Source organism: Aspergillus clavatus, genomic scaffold (genome assembly GCF_000002715.2).
Source record: "Aspergillus clavatus NRRL 1 1099423829791 genomic scaffold, whole genome shotgun sequence".
NCBI lineage: Eukaryota > Fungi > Ascomycota > Eurotiomycetes > Eurotiales > Aspergillaceae > Aspergillus > Aspergillus clavatus.
This window is the reverse complement of record NW_001517108.1, coordinates 2673713-2698743: the sequence shown is the minus strand read 5'-3', so window position 1 is coordinate 2698743 and position 25031 is coordinate 2673713. Positions and strand designations below refer to the sequence as shown.

At 50.5% G+C, this 25031-nt stretch overlaps 8 protein-coding genes across 8 annotated transcripts, besides 3 other annotated features; 4 read left to right on the top strand and 4 right to left on the bottom strand.

Moving 5' to 3' along the window:
- Positions 1–504: 504 nt before the first annotated feature.
- Positions 505–2353, top strand: ACLA_076840 (cytochrome P450; the record flags this gene model as incomplete). The annotated part of the gene is made up of 6 exons (XM_001276068.1): positions 505–739; positions 813–1290; positions 1336–1411; positions 1459–1820; positions 1882–2127; positions 2188–2353. The coding sequence occupies 6 exons, from the start codon at positions 505–507 to the stop codon at positions 2351–2353; spliced, it is 1563 nt and encodes a 520-aa protein (XP_001276069.1).
- Positions 2354–3455: 1102 nt separating this feature from the next.
- Positions 3456–4906, top strand: ACLA_076830 (putative ABC transporter; the record flags this gene model as incomplete). The annotated part of the gene is made up of 5 exons (XM_001276067.1): positions 3456–3473; positions 3523–4100; positions 4161–4370; positions 4409–4636; positions 4690–4906. 5 exons carry the CDS (start codon positions 3456–3458, stop codon positions 4904–4906), a joined length of 1251 nt encoding a protein of 416 aa, XP_001276068.1.
- Positions 4907–5396: 490 nt separating this feature from the next.
- ACLA_076820 (pyridoxine/pyridoxamine 5'-phosphate oxidase) lies at positions 5397–6071 on the top strand (the record flags this gene model as incomplete). The annotated part of the gene is made up of 1 exon (XM_001276066.1): positions 5397–6071. The coding sequence occupies one exon, from the start codon at positions 5397–5399 to the stop codon at positions 6069–6071; it is 675 nt and encodes a 224-aa protein (XP_001276067.1).
- Positions 6072–6718: 647 nt separating this feature from the next.
- On the bottom strand, positions 6719–7683 carry ACLA_076810 (uncharacterized protein; the record flags this gene model as incomplete). Its single annotated transcript, XM_001276065.1, has 2 exons — positions 6719–7193; positions 7247–7683. The coding sequence occupies 2 exons, from the start codon at positions 7681–7683 to the stop codon at positions 6719–6721; spliced, it is 912 nt and encodes a 303-aa protein (XP_001276066.1).
- Positions 7684–7919: 236 nt separating this feature from the next.
- Positions 7920–7943: a microsatellite.
- Positions 7944–8174: 231 nt separating this feature from the next.
- Positions 8175–10624, bottom strand: ACLA_076800 (putative POT oligopeptide transporter; the record flags this gene model as incomplete). Its single annotated transcript, XM_001276064.1, has 13 exons — positions 8175–8552; positions 8618–8694; positions 8750–8871; positions 8936–8981; positions 9036–9075; positions 9325–9452; positions 9511–9610; positions 9667–9706; positions 9761–9907; positions 9967–10077; positions 10140–10264; positions 10340–10395; positions 10456–10624. 13 exons carry the CDS (start codon positions 10622–10624, stop codon positions 8175–8177), a joined length of 1539 nt encoding a protein of 512 aa, XP_001276065.1.
- A 712-nt stretch (positions 10625–11336) lies between these two features.
- ACLA_076790 (uncharacterized protein) lies at positions 11337–12409 on the bottom strand (the record flags this gene model as incomplete). The annotated part of the gene is made up of 3 exons (XM_001276063.1): positions 11337–11971; positions 12041–12284; positions 12341–12409. The coding sequence occupies 3 exons, from the start codon at positions 12407–12409 to the stop codon at positions 11337–11339; spliced, it is 948 nt and encodes a 315-aa protein (XP_001276064.1).
- Positions 12410–13050: 641 nt separating this feature from the next.
- Positions 13051–13531, top strand: ACLA_076780 (DUF953 domain protein; the record flags this gene model as incomplete). The annotated part of the gene is made up of 2 exons (XM_001276062.1): positions 13051–13271; positions 13360–13531. 2 exons carry the CDS (start codon positions 13051–13053, stop codon positions 13529–13531), a joined length of 393 nt encoding a protein of 130 aa, XP_001276063.1.
- A 66-nt stretch (positions 13532–13597) lies between these two features.
- Positions 13598–13622: a microsatellite.
- Positions 13599–13622: a microsatellite.
- Positions 13623–14165: 543 nt separating this feature from the next.
- ACLA_076770 (putative nonribosomal peptide synthase) lies at positions 14166–24833 on the bottom strand (the record flags this gene model as incomplete). The annotated part of the gene is made up of 3 exons (XM_001276061.1): positions 14166–20933; positions 21037–24336; positions 24393–24833. The coding sequence occupies 3 exons, from the start codon at positions 24831–24833 to the stop codon at positions 14166–14168; spliced, it is 10509 nt and encodes a 3502-aa protein (XP_001276062.1).
- Between the last annotated feature and the right edge of the window lie 198 nt (positions 24834–25031).

Below are 25031 nucleotides of genomic sequence, written 5' to 3'. Positions count from 1 at the left end.
GCAGGCATGCGGAACGGGTCAGGTCGCGGGGAGATAATGTACATTTACATGGGTTGAAGGGATTAGCGAGTGTTTCTAGGAGCGATCCACTTCTCTTATATGATTTCATTTCTATCGGGTAGCCGCGTGGTTTAGGATCGTACTCTCGGGGACGTTCTTTTTAGGGGAAAACCCGGCCGACCCAGAAAGGGTGGTTAGGTAAGCTGGGAGCCATGCCCCAACAAGCCGCAAGAGAAATAAGGTCAAATGGAACGAAGAACCTTCGGCCGCTCAGATAGGACAAGGAGAGCAGAGAGGGCAGAGGAATACCTGTCGGGTTACCTGTCGCGGCACCTACCTAATGGGGAATCACCGGATTGGGCCATCCGCCCACTTATCCTTGTTATGTCAGAAGCATGTCGAAGAGCTTATAACACGCGAAGTAATCTCTGTGAAGCCCCGTTGACCCCTCAAACCACTCTAGATTTGGGCGTCTTCTCACCTAGTGTCTCACCAAGGCCTTAAATGGAGGCCAGCTTGCACTTTCCCATAGATGCCAGCTTGCGTGCTGCCGTCGCTGTTATCAGCGCAGGAGCATTCTATCTACTCAATCTAGTTATTTATCGCCTTTTCTTGTCTCCCCTAGCAAAATTTCCAGGTCCCAAGCTTGCTGCAGTAACAAGTTGGTACGAGCTGTACTATGATCTTGTCCACAAAGGCAAATATCTGTTTGAGATTGAGAAGATGCACGACAAGTACGGTAAGTACTATGACTTTTTGATTTCACTGCACAAATTGTAAAGGAAGCAAAGCTAAGGGCTTCTTGTATATAGGACCAATAGTAAGGATCAATCCATTCGAGCTTTCCATCCGCGACTCGGAATACTATGACGAACTCTACGTTGCGGGCTCCGTCCGTCCCACCGACAGATACGAGGCCTTCGTCGAAGGTATTGTTGACTTCAAGGGCTCTCACATCGCGACGATAGAACATGACCTCCACCGCAAGAGAAGAAAGCCACTCGACCCTTACTTTTCCCGTCTTGGTGTCTCAAGGCTAGAGCCGATGCTTGGCGAGCTGACCGAGAAACTGATCGTCAACCGATTCGAAAGCTTCAAGAGAACAGGAAAGGTAGTGAGACTGGACCATGCCTTCACGGCTTACTCAGGGGATGTCATTAACAGGCTGTGTATGGATGACCCGCCTGATGTTTTGGTGGATGATCCGGAATTCTCACCGTGGTGGTATAACATGTTCCATAATGGGATTGCTACGCTGCCTTTGTTTATGGGGTTGCCTTGGTTGATTCAGTAAGTTATTCCCGCTAATTGAGGGGTGAATTCTGAACTGGGCAGTGTCGTCCGGCTTATTCCTGTGAGCATTCTGGCAAAGCTGGACCCCGGAACCCAGACCTTTAATAAGTTCAAGATGGTAATGAAAGCCTAGGCCCCAGAGTATCGCACTGCTGACATTGGTAGATGTGCGATGACCATCTGCGAGTCGCTAAGCGTGAAAAAGCAGCCCAGGGATCCAAAGACACCTCGATGATGGATGCCCGCCCAACCATTTTTCGACATCTGCTGAACAGCGATCTCCCGCCGTCTGAACTCACAGATGATCTCCTGTCTAAGGAAGCCCAGGTCCTTATTGGCACTGGCACCATTACCACAGCTGGATCGTTGTGCTTCATTTGCTACCACATAGTGGTCAATCCAGCCATCAAAAAGCGTCTCCAAGAAGACCTGAAGCTCATTATGGCGAACTACCCGGCCAAGAAACCAACTTGGGCTGAATTAGAGACAGCAACGTATCTACAGGCGGTGATCAAAGAGGGTCTTCGGTATTTCTATTTCCTCTACGCCTAAATAAAGCACCACGCTAACTGATGTTGTGTACTACAGCCTCAGCTTCGGCACCATGCACCGCCGTACGCGTGTTTCCCCCAAACAACCCCTCCAGTTCAGGCAGTGGACGATCCCAGCCGGTGTCCCCGTCGGCATGTCTGCATACTATGCCCATCGCGATCCGAGCGTATTTCCGCGCCCTGATGAATTCCTCCCCGAGCGATGGCTGTCGAACGTTACGCCGGAGATGAGTCGCAACTATGTCCCTTTTTCGAGGGGGTCAAGGCGATGTCTGGGAATGAAGTAGGTTTTATTAGCCCAGCATGCTAACCTGCTTAATTGTCTCTGACTTTGCTGAATTAGTCTCGCGTACGCTGAAATCAACCACGTTATCGCTACGCTTTTTCGTCCTGGGGGGCCAGACTTCAAGCTTTATGAGACGAGTGAGAAGGATGTCAAGCCCGCTCACGATTTGATTGTGCCGCTGCCGAGTCTGGAGTCGAAGGGATTTCGGGTTATTTTTCGTTAACCACAGGCATATAAGTGTGCTGGGATCTCAGAATTAAAGAGCAAGCTTAAAACGCTTCAATATTCATCCCGCTTCCTGTTCCTCTCTATTTATTCTGGGCTTGCACTGTCTACATGCTGGATATCAATGTAAGCCAAGGTGCTCGCCTGCATATAAGCCAGGGCTTGCATTACTGGGCCTTGATATAGGAGTCTCAATGATGGTTCAAGAAAGCTTCATGTCATTACAGGTTCGACCTTATTCGTTATTATTGTTATTATTTAATCGATTATAACATTCATATAGAGCCTTCTGGCTATGACAGAACCCTCTATAGGTAGTACCATGCTATCATTCCGTCGCTTCTTGGAGACCTACTCCGCGTCAAGGTGATCAACCTTGATAGACTTTGGTACGAGTGTGATCCACGAATGGGGACTCCGCTGATCACCATGCAGGCTCTCGGGATGGTCAAAATTGGGGATCTCAATTAGCTGTATGTCAGGTAAGCACGTCATTCTCCACTACAAGCACTGCCAAGAAGGCTTGTCAATGGTTAGTAGAATACTGCTAATAGTCCTTATTTGATTTCGTGCAATCAATGTTGATATTTTGTGAGGGAGCTTATGTGATATGAGGCTGCCTTATAAAGGTAACTTCTCTATATATATTTGTAGCTTAGCATTTGTTGTATGTGTCCTGACATTTGCTCTTGGCCTCTTATGTGTATTTCTTTTTGATGCTCACTCTCCATTATACAGCACCATTGCTTGAGGTAGTCATTGAGTATAAAGAACGGGACTGGGTCAGCATATATAATACGGGACTCAGGGTTTACAGATACCCCCACTGAGAAAATGGAGGCGAAATAGATGCAGTTTGTTAATGATATCTCTCCCAGATAATAAAACTATTCTCCTATTTATTTTTAGGCTTGATTTTTTTTTTCCGGGTCGAGTCAGTTTTCACCCTCAGGCAACCCATCTAGTTTTATGGGGCCGAACTAACCAAAGCCCACCATTTGACAATTTGACATTCACCATCCCTAGATCTGACAATACGATGTGGGTTGACCCATCCATGGGTTGCTAAGAGATAGAGTACTAGTAATTACAAATACAGGATGCTATATATAAAATTGGTGTATAATGCTATAATTTATACGATACTAGCCTAATCTAGTAGTATAGGTTCCTCCGTGGCTCGGCCCGACCCAACGGGTCGGGCTTCTCCGACTCCAACCCAGATATCGCGGGTCGGGTAACAAATATACCCATTTCACCGCGACTGAGTCAAAGTCCCAATCCGGGAGAACCACTATCCGGGCCTTCGGCTGGGCCCATGTCTATCAGCGCCGCGCCGCCCGCCTGGCGGACCATTCCCAGCGCCCAGCCTATTTGCAGAGCTGCATCCAACACTGGCTAACCTTCGTGCTCAACATCCTGATGACCGCCCTAGTGGTGGTTCTTGTTGGGACCGTGGTGGCCCGGGGCCAGCAGCTGGACATCCGCGCCGGCGGCGTGGGTGTCTCACTGGTTATTCTCACCGGCCTGGGCGAGACGCTGACCCGGTTGATCCGCACGTGGACCCGGCTGGAGTCGAGTATCGGCGCCGTGACGCGCGTACGGCGCTTCGTGGCGGAAACTGAGGTTGAGGATGGAGGCCGGGAACCCGAGACTGCAGGTGGGATGGTAGCTCTGTGGCCACGGCCTGGTGCTGTGGAGTTTAAGGGCGTGGTGGCGGGGTTTACGGCTCTAGGTTCCTCCAGGTATGCGCTCCATTGACTCCCCTTGTGATGACAAGGAACCCGCTAATATACCTGGAACAGGCGTTCCAGCCTCTCCACCGCCGACGCAGTTCTCAAAGCTATCACCCTCTCAGTCCAGCCGGACGAGCACCTTGCTATCTGCGGCCGGTCAGGGAGCGGCAAGACGTCGCTGCTGCTGGCTCTATTTCGCATGGCGGAGGTGCTCGAGGGCCGGATCTTAGTTGAGGGCCAGGAGGTCGTCGCTGCTGACGCATTCGCCGCCGCCTCAACGTGGTCCCGCAGGACCCATTTCTTTTGCAAGGCACCAGTGTGCGGTTCAATCTCGATCCGTTCTCCGGGGCCGCGTCCGAGGAAGAGCTCGTGGGCGCGTTGCACCGGGTAGGTTTGTGGGGACTGGTGCAGGCGCAAGGGGGTCTGGATACGGACGTGGACGCCTTGGCCTTATCGGGGGGGCAGCAACAGCTGCTCTGCTTTGTGCGGGCAATTGTCAAGCGACGGCACTGTAGTATCCTTGTTCTGGATGAGGCGACCTGCAGGTGGGTGAAATGAAGGTTCTGTATAATGGAATCTCCGCTAACGTGCTGCGTAGTCTGGATAGCGAGACAGAGGCCCTCGTGCAGAGTAATATTGATTCAGCGTTCCGGAAATGCACCGTTCTGGCGGTGATGCATAAGATGACGCATATCCGGGCCTATGATCGAGTGGCAGTCCTGGACGGGGGAGCGCTAGTGAAAGTTGGGACGCCGGCGGACTTACTGGCTGCGGATACACGGCTTGCGGGGTTGAATAGGCTGCATGGAGGTTGACGGGGTGCTGTTGCTTGACCGTTTGTGGGTTGTGTGGTAGCAATCGATTCGGAGGTAATGGTCTTTCTTCGGAGTAGACACCCGTAGATTATGTGGGTGAGATCCACGGGTTCTGTACTGGTCTGCTGACGAGAGCTAAAGAAATACTGCCAGCTGAAGAAGCATAAAAAGCGACCAATAACAGCTACAATAATTATGGCTATAATTAGCCAAGGCTATACGAAGCTTTGTTCTTTTAGCATCGATGATCTCATTTCAGTTCGTTTTCAGTCACCGAAGTTCGGTGTGATCGGTGTGACTCATTAGTTTGTTAACTACCTAGTCGCCAATATAAATACTATACAACAACTTGCGAATAACGAGGGCTTAGTAGAAATCATCTACCAAATCTGGAACCACGGGGACCTTATAGTCGATCTTTACGAATAGCCAGCATAGTAAGTCACTACATCGATTCCCTTACAACCGCATCAAGCAATAACAATGACAGATGGCAACCCACATACCGCCTCTTAGGAATAAACTTCGCAATATCAAAGTGCTGAGAGGCCCGTTTCCAGAGACAAACTTTGATGATTTTCCGGATACACCTCAGCAGGCGTTTATAGGGTGGCTTGACGAAGCAATTCAAGCCGGGGTCAAAGAGGCGCACTCGATGACACTCTCGACAGTTGATGAACATGGATGGGCTGACGCTCGTGTGCTCATCCTTAAAGAACTCGATGAGCGTGGATGGCACTTTGCCGCGAGAGGTGACAGCCCCAAAGCTTTCCAGATCAAGCAGAACGCACACGTCGCCTTGACATTTTATTGGCCGGAGGTTGGTCGGTCGATTAGAATTCGAGGAAAGGCCAATCAGTTACCAGACGAGGAGAGCCAAGAAGATTTCTCTGAGCGGCCTCTCGGCTCGAGGATGAGTGCGGTGGCATCCAAGCAGAGTCAAAAACTTGAGAGTCGCGATGTGCTTCTTCAACGTGTGGCGGATGTTGAAGCTCAGATGGCACAAGGTTCATGCTCACTACCAAAGCTTGATTGGAGGCTGTATGCTGTTGAGCCTTTCGTGGTCGAATTCTGGCAAGGCTCACATGACCGTCTACATCAGAGGGTACGGTTCCTTCCTGGATCAGGTGGTGATGGTTGGGTGAAGGAATTGTTATGGCCGTGATGCTCTGCAATACTGCGAAGATATCATTCGGGTAATGGCGGTAGAACCATGAATTACAGATCATTCTTCATACCAGGCCTTGTGTCAGGACAAGGCCTAGGAATGATAGTGTGGAGCTGTCAAGGTCTATTCTAGGAAAGGAAATCTAGATCATTATCGAAGGTAGGTAATAATTCATAGCTACCTTACATATGAGTCACTAGGAATGTCTTTAAAGGTGAATCTATATGTCTAGTAAGGGTTAGATATCCTAGAAGCCCAATGCACCTTTAAGTTTATGAGGTTAATTAAACAGGAAATAGCCTTATAAACCCTGCTGCTTTTATGATAATCTTTCATATTACTTACTTATCTTTATAATTTAAGTAATTGATTCTGAATAAACCCAATAAATGAGAATTAAAGAGGGGATAGTAAAAGTTGAGCCCACACGAGGGGGGAGGATGATGGAGAAAGAAAGATGGATGGATAAATGGATGGAGTGTCACAGGGTGATCATCTTTTAGAAACCATGCTATAAGATGACAGTCATTAATACATCAGGCTATAGAATATGCATTAGGTGAAGACGGGAATGTGTATATGGCTGTACCTAACTTCAATTACTTAAGTAATAGGGCAGTGAAGTGTATATATCATGTTATTAGTTATTTCATGTCAGATAGTAAGCGGAAGATATTGCTGCAAACTGACAGATATCCCTCCTGATGCTCCCTTACAACCAATAGGTTTGCCTTATATTTTTTCTTGCACACAGGGTCAATCAAACCATATTCCCACTGATATTCCTCCCCTAGCTCTGTTATCATCTTATGCAGGATCATTTCATGCAGAAAGTGTTCGCTGCCGTAGAGGCGCCGAAGAGAAAATGCAGGATACCCCCCTGCTCCCCAAGGCAGCTCGACTGCAACTTTAATTGAAACATTATCCGGCATGTTGTCAAGAGCTACCCAGTGATAGGTATCCCAATGACTCTCTTCCCATCGGACTAACCGGCCTGTATCGTGGAGTACTCCACCCCAGCGATCTAAGCCGCATTGCTGTCGATTCTGGCATTCTGCTAGAACAGCCATGATGTCGCCCATTAAGAGACAGCCTGTCATAGATACAAGTAGATAGAACCTAAGCAATATATCAGCTTATGAGTGTGCAACAAATGCCAGAGGTCTTATTACATTGTCTCGTCATCGGAATAGTCGCCGTAGCATTCGACCATCATTCGCTGGCAGGGAGGCTGCGTGGCCAGCATTGTCGTCCATGATCCAGGTCTGTCGTAGATGCCTTCCTCCAAGCTAAAATCCCCCTTTTCTTGAAGCCCGTCTATTGGCTCTCCATCTGTTCCTGTATCTTTGGAAATTGAGACGCCTATTCGGTTGAAAGCAGGATTCAGTTTCCATTTTTGTTCACCGGAGACTGGCCGCGTTTGAGCATCCCTGGTATTGGAGGATTGATACCAACAGGCCTCCTGGAGCGCCGGGGATGTTTGGATAACATCTCTCCAGTTTCGGCAAACGCGCTGGGCGCGAATGATTTCCACAGGATTATTCAGCTGCAGAATCATATGCTCGGCAAGCTCATAGATGCTGAAAGTTTGCTCAGCCAATGATGGCATTTCCAGGACATCCGCATGAAGTATCATGTATGTACTGGTAGGTATGTGGGAGGTTGCAGTCTCTTTATGCGCAACTCCACTCTTAAGTATCAGTGGAGAGAGGGGCCTATTCCCCTTTTAATTTAGTCTGGAGATTGTGTCTAGTGGCCTAGCGGCCCACTGCTGATATGATGGCTCAGCCTGATGAAGCCATTGATAGAGGTCATTTCATGCTGCTGCTTATAAGGAACAGGGTCTTTTTTTTTTTTTTTTTTTTTTTTGCGCAGGACATAGGTAATGAAAAAGCCAAAATTTAGGACGTTGAGAGTTCGAGACGCCTTCACCTCTATTTCTGCCAACAAGCACTTTTTCTGAAGATAACTCTTTATGTTTTAGCACCAAGGTTCACTCAGCGTAGACCATTGAGAACTAAAGATCATCCCAATATAAACTACACGATGCATCTACCTTTTAGAGGTCCTGTCTCAATTTCTAGTACCTAGCAAGCCTTTCTAAGCCTTCTCAGTTGTCTGTATCTGCTCAACCACCCCATTCGGAGAGATAGAGTTCCCCTCTTCGCTATTAAGCATGTTCATTTTCTCCTCTATCTTGTTGTACTTGCTGAAGATGAGCAGGAACAAGACGGCTGTGAGGAGCATGACAATACTCAACGAGGCGTACTCTATGAGGACCTTGGGGTCTTTTGAGACGGGTGAAAGCGTGATACCCAGCATTGAACCGATGGTGCAGGTGAGGAGGAAAAGAGACGATACGATGCTGCGCATGGACTTAGGGGCTTTGGTGTATGCGTACTCCATACCGGCGACATAGGCGAGGACTTCCGAAAGGGCGGTCATTGCGTAGATGGGGACTTGCAAGAAGACGCTAACCTGTGGTTGTTGTTGGGATCGCACTGGAACGAGCAATAATAATGGTTGAAGGAAAATTTTCTTACGTCATTTGGAGTTCTTCCGCCATCGCTGCAAGATCCATTGAGAGGATGGTCGTAGCATGGTGGTGATCGGTAAATCACTGCGACCTGGGTTAGCAGGCCATGAGAGAGGGATTGAAACAATATACTACTGACAGTCTTGAATCCCTGCGGAATATCCAATGGCACAGGCCATAACCAGGAAACCGGCGGTGATTCGACTGATCGGTTTAAAGCTGAGGCGAAATCGTCGCAGGGCTGGGTAGACTACCTTCTCCCTGGAGTATGTTTTAGTTCACACGTTCAAAAACAAAACACAAGGCAGCCTAGAAGGATGCGTACATGGTTGGAAGAAAGGTCAGAACCATGATTGGATTAAAGCATCCCACTATGGGTCTCAGTTAGTACTCTCAAAACGATGAAGGATCACCAGTCGAAATACTCATGTCATTTGGAATCCCATAGGTTTTCATAGTAGCTGCCTAGCTAACCGGGTTGCTGTTGGTCTGTCCATAGCAAACCCAGAAAATAGGACTGTAATCCAGCTTAGTCTGCCGGGATCCGAGTCTTTGACGAGTACTTAAAACCTACAACACACAGCTGATCAAAAGCGTGGAAATTTGTTAGTAGAGAAATATCAGGAGTCTTGTCTCACTTCAGATGACTCACAAAACAGAACATGCGACAAGTGCTCGTTTCAATTCCTCGACGAACGCGTCGTCTCAGGGAACGGTAGTCGCAGGGTGAGTTTGTGTCAAGACCGACGGCTTTGCAGCATCGAGATTGCAGCCTCCCTTGAGAGCGAGCCAGATGACTCGCATTGCCTTGATGAGGACGGAGCCACTTGGCTTCTGGACAACTAGAAAAAATCATCAACAACCACTACGTGAACGATGGAAGGTGGATTTCTCGCTTACTATATCTTCCTCGACCGACGACCAATGCGCTGACTGGTAAGACCCAGAAGCAGAGCGGTAGGAGGAATGCAGCCCAGAATGAAACTTTCAACTCCAACCACTGAACCGCATACCTGTCAGTATAATCAGGCAAGACATAGACATGGATACACTCACAGAAGCTGGTATCACGGAGAGTGAGCCAATATTGATAACCCTTAAACCAGGTCAGTGTGTTGTTTTTCGTAAACCGCGATCAATGACCACTGACCAGTAGTAACGACCATAAATAGTCTGAATCGTGAGGTTGGGATCTACAATGACCTTGTCTCCACTTCCTAGAGTCTTGATCTGGAGGGGCTTCCTCGAGTACTGCTCAGCGATCAGAGGAGCAACATTGCTCTTGATCCCTCCGAAGCTATAACAGAAAGTCAGCGTGATGGAATCAGACTCTTGAGTTCTCCTGATATTACTGACCCCAAGCCAATCAAGACTAATGCAACGATGAGGCCCGGTAAGCCAGCGCCGTGCTCAAGACTGGTAGGAAAAGACGTGACGAAAAGAATCGAGACACCACAACTCGCGACTCTGTTGTGTTTGTCAGATATGTTCTCCTCTGTATGCGTGCTTGTAAATGGGGACTCCATTACCCGGTCCCTAGACAGATTGTCTGGTACCTGCCAAGCAATGTATCTGCCATGACCGCTCCCAGAATCGGCGCCATATAGCACCAGCCGGTAAAGAAGTAGTTGATACCAGTTGCAACTCCTTGTCCCTATTGAGCGTGCGTCAGTGCCCAAATCGATTCTTTTCTGAAGGTGCCGTTCTACAGCCCCGCCCCAAGATCTACCTTATTCAAAGCTCCTGGTCTTAGTGGATCATCTTGAGCGTTTTCTATATAGTTCTCTAGATATGTTCGTGTCATGTTAGTGCTTTCGCCAGAGGTTCTTCAAGTCATGAGCTTACGCATAGGAGCCGTGATGCATCGGTAGGTAAAACGCTCGGCTAGCTCCGCCACGGCAATTAAGAATATGGTCGAGGGAATGTTATCGCAGACACGTCTGAGGTTTTCCACTTCCCATTCTGTGGGTGCGGGAAGATCATTATCCCTACATCGCTCTTCTGCAACGGCCATGACCCGCGTATGATTTACCTCTGTCGTTCTGATCCCTCGGATGTTCAGATGAAGACTGCAACGAATCCCAGTTTGGAGGGGTGGGGGAATCCACCAGGACAATAGCAGCAGGAGACAGAGACTGAGTACTGAGTGACTGAGTCAGGTCGTGGGTACAACAAGTGGGGACTCTTTGTGGGTAAAGTGCGTAAACCCCACAGGCAGGCAAACTCTTATCCAGTTATCCCAGCCATGGACGCGTTGGAAATGGATGTCCCGCCGCTGTAAATTAGGTTGGCCCAGGGCGCTAAAACCTTAGTGACCTGCCCTGTCTGTTGATTGGACCCTATTATTATTAATATTCTAGTATAACACAGCTTACTGCTATAGAAACGAAATACGAAAAGATACAGAAACTTGACACTATTTGGAGGGTATATACTCCGTAGAACGTACCCTAAATTTGTCATGTTACATCAGAATAGAGTAATTCGATACTATAGATGACCGGTTTTACTAGCTAATGAGTATTAATTAAAATTTACTTTTTATATATTTATATGCAGGGTTCCTCAGCTTCTCTTTGTCATCACCTACATTAAATGAGTTCTGTTGACACTCTAAGTAGAGTAGCCTCACTATGATAGAAGCACCGAAGAATAAGAGCATACTGGGTATGTACATCAGAGAGTATAGACATAGTTCTGAGAGTTTAATCAGTATAAATTGAGACTTAATATCCCCTCCCAACCTGTACGTCCACACCACCGCCATACCAGAGACGACCTTTGCGAATGACCAAGCCCGTTTCTTGACCAACTAGCCACTCCCCGCCAGCCTTGATCGTTCCATTCGTACTCGGCCAAAATTCGTCCTGCAATTTCTGGTTAATTGCATAGATTTTGTCAACCAGTTCTTTGACCTTGGAAGGGTCGACATGTTTGTCTCCCACTGCATCTCCTGGTTCGACAAAGCCGTCTTGAGTGACAAACCGAGCAATGGTGAGATGGGCTGAAGGAGCGATATATCGAGACGCAACCGATATACCCGCCATCCGAACCATTTCAGATATATCACGACGTAGATGGTGATAACTGTAGGTCTCGTCTTTGTCACTCGATTGGGTGTCGGGGCCGTCGGGACCAGCGGCTGGGACGAAGGTCAATGCCATAGCGGTAGAATCAAAGGCCACCATGGGCTTGATAAGGCGCGTTTGATGAGCAACCGTGTAGTCTGCAATTTCTGATGCGCATACATCCTGTGATAACTGCAGAGTATGCACCAGACTCTCAATCTGCTCTTCGGTCAGAGAATGGGCGATTTCTAATACTGTCGTATGCAGGTTCTCGGACGGCATGAACCAGAGGGCTGTGGGGACCTAATGAGCGCCTTTCCCTCCTGGCCGAGCGGAAGAGTTATCCGGGGATGAAAACTAACTCGGAGCAACGCTTTTGAGTTCGCTTTGCACAAACTTTATAAGATCCCGAATTGGAGACGGCGGCCGGGCCCAAATCACCAGGCAGTTGCGAGGATCCACAAATCCCTCCTCCTTTGCAGGGCTTTCCATGCGCGCTAGAATCTCGTCCAGATTCCAGCCGGCGAAATCGGGGGCCAGGATCTTCGCAGCTTGCTGCGCATTTCGATCTACCCGATGCTTCTCATAGCGGGACTGCAATTGAGCCTGATAGCAAGGCTTAGCAAGGGAATCTCATGAGAGCCCAATAGCATATGACTTACTGCATCATTGTTCGTCTCATTGATCAGAACCTGGAAAGGATTGTCCTCGGATATTGTAACCTTGGACATGTCGCCGATATTTAGAAGATTATCCAGACTGGACAATGCCCCGGGAAACGGACTACTTTATAACCAATACGAAGTGAGTCATCTTGAAACCGTGGCTGAAGTTAGACGCGTGGTATCATCCTCACCATCTTGGCACTTGCGACACAGCCTACACACTACTGAGATACTTCATATGTACTTGTAGGTGGACAACTATCCAGCTATCCATATGGTTAGTCTAGGGGATGGCTGCTGATTAGCCAGTATGAACCTCACGACGGAGATGGTTAGGTACAAGGTTAACTTGTAGTCGACTAGACAGACTAACAATAGTACTACAACTTTACAAGATTTTTGAATCATAGTATTTAATATCTAGCAAAATAGGATCTACATGCATTCCGATCTCGAGATACTTTATATTATCACTCTCAATCACTTCATCGTTGGTTGTTTCGCAGCCTCCCAGTGACCCAGTTAACCAGTCCCACCAGCGCGCTTCACCGCTCTGACAGCAACTGAACTCATCCCTTCCAATTATGCCGCCATTCTTATTGCGGGATTTCTCTTCACCACATTTTCCTTATCGGGGATCTTTTCATTTTTCTCTTATTCCCCTCCAAACCCCCCATTCTAATTCCTCAACCCCACCAACCATCACAATGCCCTTCATCACCGACTTCCAACTGCCCAGCTCGGCCGCCCAGCTTGAATTTCCCAAGGATGCCCAAGCGTTGTTCATTGTGTTTGTGACCTCTGACGACCCGGTGACGGGTCAATCCTGGTGTCCGGACGTTCGTGCCGCCTGGCCCGTCCTTGAAGCCACGTTTTCCCCGGCGGACGCACCCCGGCTGGCTGTTGTCGAGGTGGGACAAAAGCCCGAGTACGTCGCTCTGCTAGTTGCTGCTCTGAATGGAACGATCCCTCCGTTTCTTTTTTTTTTTTCTGACATGAGATCATGGTCATTCTAGATGGAAAGATCCGCAGAACATCTACCGGACCAACTGGAAGGTCCCGTGTATACCGACGTTGATCCGGTATGAACGCGTCCACGAGGAGACGGTGGAGACAGGAAAGCTGCTGGAGGGGGAGATTCTGGATCAGAAGAAGTTGGGCGAGTTCATTGGACGAGCACTGGTATAAACGTTTCCAGTACTATGTAAGGTTTCGGGAGTCGGAGAGCGACCGCTGCACCAGAAAGATGCAGTGTTTTTTTTTTTTTTTTTTTTTTTTTACGGAGTACCTTGGGTTAGATGGGGTGGTTGAATCCAATAGTGTACGCGAGAGAAATATATATATATATTTCGACGAAGGCGGCTGTACGGAAACTGTTGATGTAGAATTGTATGCGCACACTGATTAGGTGGCAGCTTTAAGTATGGCTTCGGCAGTTTGTAAGTACTGGCAAACTACTGTCCAACCCCACTTGAAATATCAGAAAGAACCACACGAGAAGGGATGAAGCGTGGTCAAAAAATTCAGGTACATCATGCAGCTACCAGAACGGGTAGACATCCGTAAATTCCAACGAGGATCCATGGGTTTCTATTATCTGTCGTGGAGTTCGTTGAAGATGGGCTTCCAACCCCGCAATGCTCAACCCAAATTGACCGTAAAAAACCTTGAGACCTTACGATATATTGATGTCCGCTGCTAGGCAATTACGTAGCACGTAATGCTGTTTATCAGCTAGGGAGTCTAGTAGCAAGAGCAGATCTGCAATATCAGAAACTCAACCTGTCCGATCTATCGGACACGAGCGCCTTGGGGACCGAATTTATAGGAAACTCTCAACTGAACGGTCCAACGACAGTGCCAACGCCTTGGTCATCTCACCCACCTCCTCAACTATGCGGTCGGCCGTTGCCGTGTCCAGGCTATGATTGGATGCCCATACACCGATCTCCAGCTCCTTGTCATTCCATGGCCACGATGTTATATAGGGCACTTTGGGAACAAAGTTGTATGTGTATGTCGTAGCTGTCATCTGGTGGTTCTCCAGAGACAGATCATAGGTCAACGGGACATTCTGATGCTGTACGACGCTGCCGTATCCCGTCCCTGGAGGCCAAGAGGTGCTCTGTTGCACGATATCGTCCATATCCGCGACCGAGTGCTCTGTGGTTTGGAAATGCTGGCTTTGAATGTGATTGAGGAGCTCCTGGACGGTCTGGCCGGGGGTAATCTGCACGCGCACCGGGATGATATTGGTGCATGGCCCAAGAATGTCGAGCACTTCTTTCATGGGCATACTGCGTCCATGGACGACCTCGCCAAAGACGATATCGTGAGATGACACCATCCGCGAGAGCGCGATCGCCCACACTGCTTTATGAAGAGTGGCTAACGTTACTCCTGCGGGCAAAGTGGGCATGGAAATCATCTTTTTCCGGAAGATGCTGACCTCCGGCATATCGTGGCCAGCGGCTCCTAAAGTGTCGGGGCTAAGGCGCGTCATGGAAGAACCCAGTAGGAGTTCTCTCCAAAAGTCAAAAACCGCTGGTGTTTGCATCTGGGCGCGGCGCGTGACAAAATCGGCAAACGTCTTTTGGGTTGACAGGGCGATATCGACTTCAGATGGATCATTGCTGTAATACGTCGAGATGTCTCGGAGGAGAATCGGAAGGGACAGCCCGTCATATTGCGCGTGAGATAATCGCAGAATCAAGGTGTTGTCCTGCCCAGAACTCGTGCGGACTAAAATTGGTCGGAAATACTGACCCCCGTATGGCACTGGTGAGCTCGCATCCTCTCTGCAAATGTCTTCAATATCATTGTTGGGATCCTGAATTATCTGAATCTGCACCTGCGTGCGGCTGTGAACAAGCTGCAGGACTGTCATCCCCGGAAGGTTAACGAACACGGTGCGCAGTATGCTGTGTTTCATTACGACCGCCTGAAGGGCGTGCTGTAGGCGCTCGTGATCGAAGGAAGCTGGCAGACGAAGGGCTAGGTACCCGTGATGTGAGGATGAGAGCCACTCCCGCTGAAATTGCGTCGTCGGAAGCACTATCTCAACATCGTTGGGGTGGATGGCATATTGAGATTTCAAGTCATTCATGATATTTTGTGAGTGGCCCTTGACCAGCGATGATACCGGTCCCTGACCGTTTCCTCCCTTCCATTCTTGGATCTCCTCAACATCGGTATGAATACTCTCGACAATATTCGCAAGGGCAGAAAGAGTACGATGCGCGAAGATGTCGGTCACCGCTAAACAGAGCCCCTCTTGCCGAAGAGCCACGACAAATCTCATGGCCCCGATGGAATCCAACCCTCGCAGGGTCAGGTCATCATCGACACCAAGCTGATCCAGAGGAATGTCCAGGACAGCTACAGCCACTGAGTGCAGCTTCGATTGCATGGGTGTCTCGGGGCCTCGGTTGCATGCCATCTGGCTGCCCGTGTATGGCTCCAGATCGCGCCACGTCAGAGACTGCGCCAACTGCCGCAATAGTAAACGGTTGGTTTTGCCGCTAGCCGTTAGGGGAATGGAAGCCAATGGCAGATATATAACGGGGATCATAGCAGAAGGGAGGGAGACCTGGAGCCGAGGAAGTGCGACGGAGATGTTCACGCGGAACTCTTCGAACGCGGGCAGGATATAACCTTGACTCTGCCCTGATGCCTCGCTCTGGTCCTCATTCGGGAGAAGGACGAATGCAGCAAGAAGTAGCTGCTTGCTTCCTTCAGAAGGTAAAACAAGATCCGCCACCACCTGCCGGGCGCGTGGGAAGACTCGACTGACAAAATATTCTACCTCCCCAAGTTCAATTCGCTGCCCACGGATCTTGATCTGCGTATCGGCTCGTCCGATGTACCTGATAAAACCATCCTCCACGTACTGCACAAGGTCGCCGGAGCGATACAAACGGCTAGGTTTCCCATCACGGAACCTAGCAAGCCATTCCGGAGCCTCTATGTATGCTTCCTTCGTCTTCTGCGGGTTATCAATATATCCCCTGGTGACGAGAGGGCCCTCAATTAGAAGCTCGCCAATGGCTCCTACAGGAGCCAGCCGTGAAGGATCGTCTGGACGTGTGATCCAGCCCACGCTACCCAGCATGGGGCCAATGGTACCGGGTAACCATGTCCCGGATGGGATATCGCCTGCCGCACAGAATGTTGCTTCGCAGGGTCCATACGCGTTGACTAGTCTGACTTTGGAAGCCCATGTCTCGGCCACCTCCAGTGGAATGGCTTCCCCAACCAGTGCGAGTGTCTCCAGACTGGGGACGTCAGAGGGGCGAATAGTACTCGCTAGGGATGGAGTGATCATTGCCCAGCTTAGACGATTCTCGTGAATATACCCTGCGATGTCTGAAATTCTCCTTTCCTCAGATGGGACAAAGACGCATCCACCAAGCGCAAGGGTTGAAAAATTCTCGTATATACTCACGTCGAATGAATACGAAGCAAAGTGTAGCGCCCTAGATGAAGGACCCAACCCTTGCTTGCTCGCGTTGTACTCTATACTGGTGGCCAGGTTTACATGCTCCAGGATGATTCCCTTCGGAGTCCCTGTTGAACCAGAAGTGAATTGAAGGAATGCTGGATCGTTCAGGGACACTGGGACATCGGCGGATCGTGGAGGTTCTGTCTCAGCCGTGCGTATGAGGCTGTCTAACGAAGGAATGACGTGGACTAATTCTCTTCCTCCTAAGGCCGTGATCATTGACCCCCGCTTGGCAGCTGACGCAAGGACCAGAGTAGGTCGAATTTGATGCAGCATTTCCTTAACCCTCTCCAAGGGAAGAGCGGGATCGATATTGGCGCAAGCACCGCCAGCGCGCAGCACAGCGACCATGACGGCTGTCGGCACAGCGCTCTTTTCAAAACAGAGTGGCACAAACATCCCACTGGTGACGCCCAGTTCAACAAGTTTCGCCGCCAGGTGAGCTGTGACAATGTCCAACATTTGGTACGTGAGTTCACCATCCCAAGAGGACACTGCCAGAGTATGTGGCCGGTTACGAGCGTGGCGCAAAGCAAGACCGTGTAGTGTATGGGGCGATGCAGGGGGGAGACGCCCATTCCATTCTTGCAGCTGTCTCATGTCGCTCGGGCCTGCTCCTTCAATGTCGCCAATGAGCCGGCCTGGCTCGCTGTGCACCTGCTGTATGATGTGTGCAAACTGTCCCATCATACGCTGCACTTGCTTTGGGTCAAGAATCCGCTCGTCGAAACTGGCAGAAATATTGAGGGTACGCTCGCTAGCCCCTATGTCTGGGAGATCGCAGACCACCATCAGGGCGTCATTGGCGAATGCATCATATGAGGACTGGTGCGACTCTGGGAGCTGCATGACCTTTCCATTTCGCCCATCCGTGCGTGGTGCTTGCACAACGAGAAGGCTCTGGAAATCGCATGCAGACGCAGTTTCTTGGTTTATTTTCCGGATTCTCTGTAGCCCGGTTTGCTCAAAGGGCAGAATGCGTGTTGCAGTAGCCTGGACGTCAGAGAGCATATCATGCACCTTCTTCTTTCCATCGATCCTCACTCGGAACGGGACCGTTGCAAGAGTCGGCCCGGATACCTGATTCAAAGCGGTGATAGAAGTCGTGCGACCGGAAAGGGTGACGCCAAAGACTACATCCCGATTGTTTGTATAGTGGGAAACAAGCATTCCCCAGGCGAGCCGGACCACGGTGGTCAATGTGGCATCGGCCCTGCTCGGCCCCAGGGGCACGCATACTGGTGTTTCCAGAGTTGAGATTGGCTCAGGTGTCTGCACAGCCGCCGGGAGTGGTGGAAAGATAGAGGCTTCCAGACCTTCGTACTCCGATGCCCAGAAAGCTGCTTGCAGGGCCGAGTCCTGCGCTGTAACATGTCGAATAAAGTAATTGAATGGCGTAAGATCGAGGCGTTGGCCGCGATAGGCGGATTCCACCTGGTCTAACAGCGATACCACTGACGCCCCGTCGTAGATAGCATGATGCATAGTCAACACAAGATTTGTGACGCGGCTATTGTCTTTATGGCGGATGAGGGCAAGCCGGAGAAGTGGCTGCTCGAGACCCATTGGGCGGGCGGCGTCCTCGGCTATACAGGCATCTAGACCATGATACACTGGCCACTCGATCTCGGATGCACCGGGAGTGGCCACGACTTGATATAGCCCTGCATCGGGGGTCTGCATAATACGTGTGCGGAGAGTTGCGTTGCTGTTTACCGTCATCTGCCAGCTTCGACAAAGTCGTGGAACATCTGTATCCACGGGAAGATCAAAAGGGACCCTGACAACATACATCCCGGGCTTCTTCTGACTCAGGCCCATCATTCCCTCCTGCATTGGGGTACATGGGTAAATGTCCTCGATGGTGTCTGGGGTCAGATGACACAGACTAACTGCCCATTTTTGGACCGTGATCAATGAGCTCAGTGAAAGGAGAGAAAACGGAGGAATGGGTTCCAGCACTGGCTCATCGGTGTTGCTGTACTTAATTGTTGCCGCGAGGTCTGCTAGCCGTGGATTTCGCATGATGTTCTCGACAGCAAGCTGGATGCCCATACGGCGTGCAGCAATGATCATCTTCATCGCCAGGAGAGAATCACCGCCAATGAGAAAAAAGTTGCTGTCGGCTGAGATGCTCTCTCTGGACATCTGGCATGTTTCTGCGAACAGAAGTTGCAGATCCTTTTCTGCCTGAGAAGTCACCGGCTGGCACTGGGTTGCAGCGGCGTTGTACTGATCCATGTCCCCAATTTGCACCGCTTGCACGGCTTGACGCAAGCATTTGCGGTCTATCTTCCCGGTCCTGGTCAGGGGAACTCTTCGCAGGGCGATGAACATGGACGGCACCATGTATCGCGGCAGTGATAATTCTAAATGAGCCAATAGAGCCGTCGCCTGCGTGAGAGGGAGCTTCTCGCCCCGGATAAGAAGGCTTCCATCTGAAAGAACTCCTTTATCAAAGCGAGCGGATCGATCGTGGAGCATGGCAGTCAGAACGGGGTGGGATGTTTCTTGGTTGGTTCCCTCGGCTGCGAGGGTGACAACGTCGGCAACGGCCTGATGAGTCCCAGCGAAGAAATCCTCTATCGCCGTCTCGATCTCCCCTAGTTCAACCCGTTGACCAGAAATCTTGACCTGGGTGTCCTTCCGCCCCATGAAACGCAGGCTTCCGTCGGTGGTGTACATTACTAAATCACCAGTACGGTAGAATCGACGCTCAGCGGCCGCTCCCTCGCCACGGAAATGTCTGGCCCATTGAGGCGGCTGTACCAGAAAGGGGGATTCCACTCCTATCTGACGAGCGTGGAGGTATCCCCGACTCACTCCAGGCCCCTCCAGCAGTAACTCGCCTACAGCCCCCACGGGGGACAGAACATCCGCACTCTGGGGGTCCACCACCCACGTCGCGACAGATCGCAATGCCTTGCCAATCATCCCGTCGTCTGACTTCTGCCCCGTGCAACGGTGCCATGTAGCAACGCCAGAGCATTCAGCAGAGCCATACATACTATAAAGCCGGACGTTCGAAGCCCACGTCTGGATCTCCGATTCACGGACATGCTCACCGCCGACAATGATTGCCTTCAGTGTAGGGACCCGATGGGGGTCCAGCAGCCGTAAAACGGTAGGGGTAAGGATGGCAAAAGTGACTTCACGCTCGTTGGCACACTCGATTAACCGATTTTTGCGATCGCTTTCGGATGGAATACACAGGCAGGCGCCTGACAGCAGGGATAGAAGATGCTCCATCACGCTGACGTTGAAGGCGTACGATGAGAACTGGAACATGCGGTCTTCTGCCGTGAAGCCCGTAGAGTCCCGGACTGCTGTTGCGGTAGCTGCGAAGGAATGGTGCTCGACCACCACGCCCTTGGGCGTTCCTGTGGAGCCAGAGGTGAAAACTGCGTATAATGGGTGGTGACTGGCGACTGGTGGCGCGCTTTCATGTGTAGCAAGAAGTGCCCAAGACCGATCCTCGTCATCCACAATCATGACCTTGCTGCCCAATTGCCTAGCGAGGTCAGCACACTGCTTATTGCTCAGCATAAACGGTGCTTGCAGCTGTGCACAAATATCCTGCAGGCGCTCTAGGGGGTTCGAATGCTCGAGCAGAACAAACGCAGCGCCGGTCTTCATGACGGCCAAGACGGTTATCGGTAGCCAACGTGACTTGGTGAAGCAAAGAGGGACAAAAACCTGCGGACCTAGGCCGGGATTCGATTCCTGGAGATGATACGCAAGGCGCGACGAAAGGTCGTTCAGTTCACGATATGTCCAGCGTCCGTCCCATGCATCAACCGCCAAGGCGTCCGGTGAGAGTCGACATCTCTCAAGGATGAGCTGATGCACGCACTGTTTGAGGTCCCGTGGGTCTTCATGGTTCCACCGCTCCAGCTGCTTCTGCTGGATTGGGCCTAAGAGATGGGCCTGCGAAACGCATTGGTGGTGTTCCGTGATGATGGTACGAAGAGCCTGTTTGAGGGTGTCTGCGAGGCTATCTGCGTGCATGTCTGGGAGATAGTGCTCATCGAATTTGATGGTACATGTAACTTCGGCGTCGTGGGCATCTACTACGAGGACGATATCATACTAAAGGCCGGTGTCAGTAATCGCTGCGAAGCAAATGAGGATTTGGTGGATGAACTCAGGAAGGACCAAGTGGGAACAAACGAATGTACGGGCGGCAGCTCACCTCGGTAGGATCCATCCGTTCAATCTCGGTAATGGCAATAGCAGTTGAAGAGTCACTTGGTTGACGAACTCGTGCGGGAAAGGTTATACCTGTATTCAGCATCATTTCGCCCGCGAGATGTAGATGGTGTCGGATCTCTGTCAACGGAACATGGCGGTGCTCCAATGCATGCAGTGAGCTCGCCTGGATATCTTTGAGGATGTCCAGGAGAGAACAACTACTTTGAGTCATATCAACTTTGCACAGAAGCATGTTGATAAACGGGCCAACGGCATCCTCAATTCCCAGCAACGGAGCATCCCGAAAAGAGGGAGCATAGCCGAAACATACATTCGAGGATCCAGTATAAAGACGAAGGACTAGAGCCCAGGCGAGTTTGAAGAGGCTTGCGACCGTAAGCCCATGATTTTTGCAGAATGCATGGTATCCCACAGCATCCTCTCCTAAATTAACGGGGAGAGACCGCAGTCTAGGCGGTGATGCTGCTTGTCGAGAGGAATTCAGCAATGGGAAAAGGCATGGCTCAAGGCCATCGAGGTAACGCTCCCAAAACAATAAACCTGCGTCTATTTTCAGGGTACTCAAGTAATCGAGGTACGCCCCATATTCCGCAGGGGTTACCGCTAGCTGATCGGTGCAACCGGAGTAGAAGAAGGATAGGTCGCGCATTATTAGAGACACTGACATCGCGTCGACTATAGTGTGGTTCACATTCAGCACAGCCCACACTTTGACATTATTCACATGGAATATGGTCAATTGCGGGACATCTGGTGAACCGGGTTGTCTGATGGCCTCCTTGCGCATCAAGATGGAGGATGGATCAATAAGAGGGTCGTGGATGACGGCTGCCTCTACGAGGGTCGTGTCCCGGAGGACGACTTGGATAGCATATTGGTCTGACGTTGCATTTGTAAGGCAGATTGTTCGGAGCATTGAGTGACGTTGCCGAACACTGCGCCACGCGGACTGTAGGCGAGGAAGGTTGACCATGGGCTGGAGACGGTCTCGGGCCATAATTTCCCACACAAAGCGCATCTGATAGTGTGTGTTGTCGTGGTTTTGGCTTACCAGCATACCCTCCTGCACTGGTGAGCAGGGGAGAACTGCCTCGACATCCTGTGCCCCAGATATTCCCAAAGACGACAAGTGTTGTTGGACGAGCTCGTGTAATTGCTGATCATCTAGGCGAAGCTGGGATTGTGGCGTACATGATGGCGATGTATCTACTAAGACGGGGTCGAGGGATGGCCCCGAGTCATCCGCATTCAAATGCTTCGCTATCCGGGCCACAGTCTCAAGCTTGAGAGCCTCATGAGCCTTTAGACGGTAGCCAGCTCTCCGGGCACGGTTCACTAGCTGCATGGCGGTTACCGAATCGCCGCCAAGGTGAATGAAGCTGTGATGAATGCCAAAGGTGGACGGATCGAGGTGGAGAGTTTCTGCGAAGAGCTGGTGCAATTGTTTTGTTATCTTTGTCGTTGGCGCAACAATTATCGACTCAGGTGACTCATGCGCTTGCAAATCGCGAAGCGTCGAGGTCTGGATGAGCTGGCGAAGGGCTCGCCGGTCTGTCTTTCCTGACACGGTTAGCGGAACTGACTGGAGTGGATAGTAAACGCTGGGTCGCATATAGTCGGGCAAGCATGTCTCCAGCTCTGCCTTGATCGCTGCTACTTGAGATGGGAATCCGGCTAGGAGAGCTTCGTGTTGTGTTGAGTACAGAAACGTAACCAGGATAGGGCCTTGCTTGCTGTCTGCTGGAGGCGCTGCGTCTACTATCACCTTTTGAACCTGCGTACAGGCCCGCCGGACGTGATATTCGACTTCTGCCAGCTCCACCCGTTGTCCTCTGATCTTGACCTGAGTATCCTTTCGGGCAACATATTTAAGTGTCCCATCTGCGCGGTATTGGACCAAGTCGCCTGTTTTATATAGCCTGCTGGCTGTCAGACCGCCTGAACTCATAGACCTAAGCCAAGGCGGGTTCGCCAGAAATGACGCCTCGGTCTGCTTAGGGTTGTTCAAATATTCTTTGGCCAGCGCGGGGCCATCCACAACAAGTTCAGCAACGGCCCCTATAGGAGCAAGTCTATTATGATCCGTTGGATCTACCAACCAAAGGCGAGCAGTCGGTGATGACCCGATCAGACGCATGTCGCGCTCCGAACCGATCCTTGAGACACAACAGACTCCTGCCCATTCAGTGAAACCGAAGCCTTGAAGTAACTCAACCCGATCAATCCAGGTGTGGAGGTGGTTGAGGCCCATGGGCTCACCAGCTAGCACAAGCGTTTGTAACGTTTCGACTGGACCCATAATAGAAGTGGTTGTGGAGGGGGTTAGAAAGGCCCAAGTGATTTGCATATCATTCATCGCCCGGTCCAGGGCATTGATACGGTCATCTGCTGAAGGAATACAAATCGTGGCACCACGGGCTAAAGTACAGTATATTTCGATCAGCGAGACGCCAAAGGTGTAGGATGCGAACTGTAGTACGCGACTTTCGGGTAGAATCTTGAGCGCTACGCCATGATGCACCACGTTAGCCAACGCGCCATGACTGACCACACAGCCCTTTGGCTTGCCTGTACTGCCAGATGTAAAGAGCACATAGGCAGTATCTTCGGGAGTGCTAGGATAGCTACTAGATTCGTGAGGCTCCGGAAGGCTCTTCGTGGTTTTGTCGGATATCACGAGAGTGCTGTCGACATGGCTCGATAATAAGTCGACAAAGCGCTCAGAGGCCAGTAGGAGTGTCGCGCCGGTTTCATGTGCTATGTAGTTAAGCCGTTCTAAGGGCTGAGCTGCGTCGAGAGGTACAAAAGCTGCACCGACCCTGAGGACAGCCATCTCCGCTATGACGGCCCATTTAGAGCGGTCCATGAGCACCAAAACCATGGCCCGTCTCCCAATACCTCGCTGGTGAAGATGCTGTGCCCACTTGGCGACCAGCGAATCAAGCTCCGAATAGCAAACGATCCCGTCCCATGCATGTATAGCTGGATGGTCCGCACGCTGTTTAGCATGACGAGAGATGGTGCCCATCAGGGATTCCGGCTCCCGGCATGGACGGACGTTCCAGTTAAGGACGTCACTCTTATTCGACTGGCTGAACATGTCAACATCTCTAATACGCCTTTCTGGGCATCCTATGATTTCCTCGATAATCTTTGCCACGGTTGAAGCGAGGTGCTCGGCGTACCGCGGAGAAAGGATCGATGTATGATACCAGAGGGACAGATTGACTGGCGCCGATGCATCGTCCACCTCGACCAGTATCAAGACGCCGTAAGCTCCCTATACATGCCATGTCAACTCTTGCAAGTGCCGGAAGGGTATTCATCAATATGTACCATGACATTGGCCACGCTTTCCATTGCCTCCGTCTTATCGATTGCTTGGGTGAGCAGCAGAGCAGAGTTGTGTGGTGGAGCTGTCTCGTTGTCAAGAACAGTAGCTGCCTCCCCATTTTCATCCTCGAGTAATTGAGCAATCGTGATCTCTGTCGAGAATGTTGTCTGGATGACCTTAAATTTGGCCTTCTGTTCAGGCGTCAAGCGCAAATCTCCACATCCAAAACAAACCTGGTCTGCTTCTGAAAAGACACGCACAAACACTGCCCATAAAGACCGAAAAAAGGCAGCGATTTCGATATCTTTCTCATCACAGAATCCCTGAATCGGTGCAATTACCCTCGGTGGAAGATCCTGGAATGAAATGGTCAAATCCCCAGGTTCGACTCCATCGCTAAGTCTTGGAAGCATTCCGCCACTCGGTGCTGTTCTATCACCCATTGTTTAAGCCCAAGCGAGTTTATGTGTTGATCGATTATTTGTGAAGGGCTGTTTCTTCTTCTTTGCGCAACAGAGCTGGATCAAGCTAGGTGGTTAAATACCGCTGGCGCATCGCACGATCAAGGGATGTATGTGTCTCATTCAACAGCAGTCCTCCCTTGCTTGAACCTACGCAGCGGTTCGGCAGCGGTTCTCCCC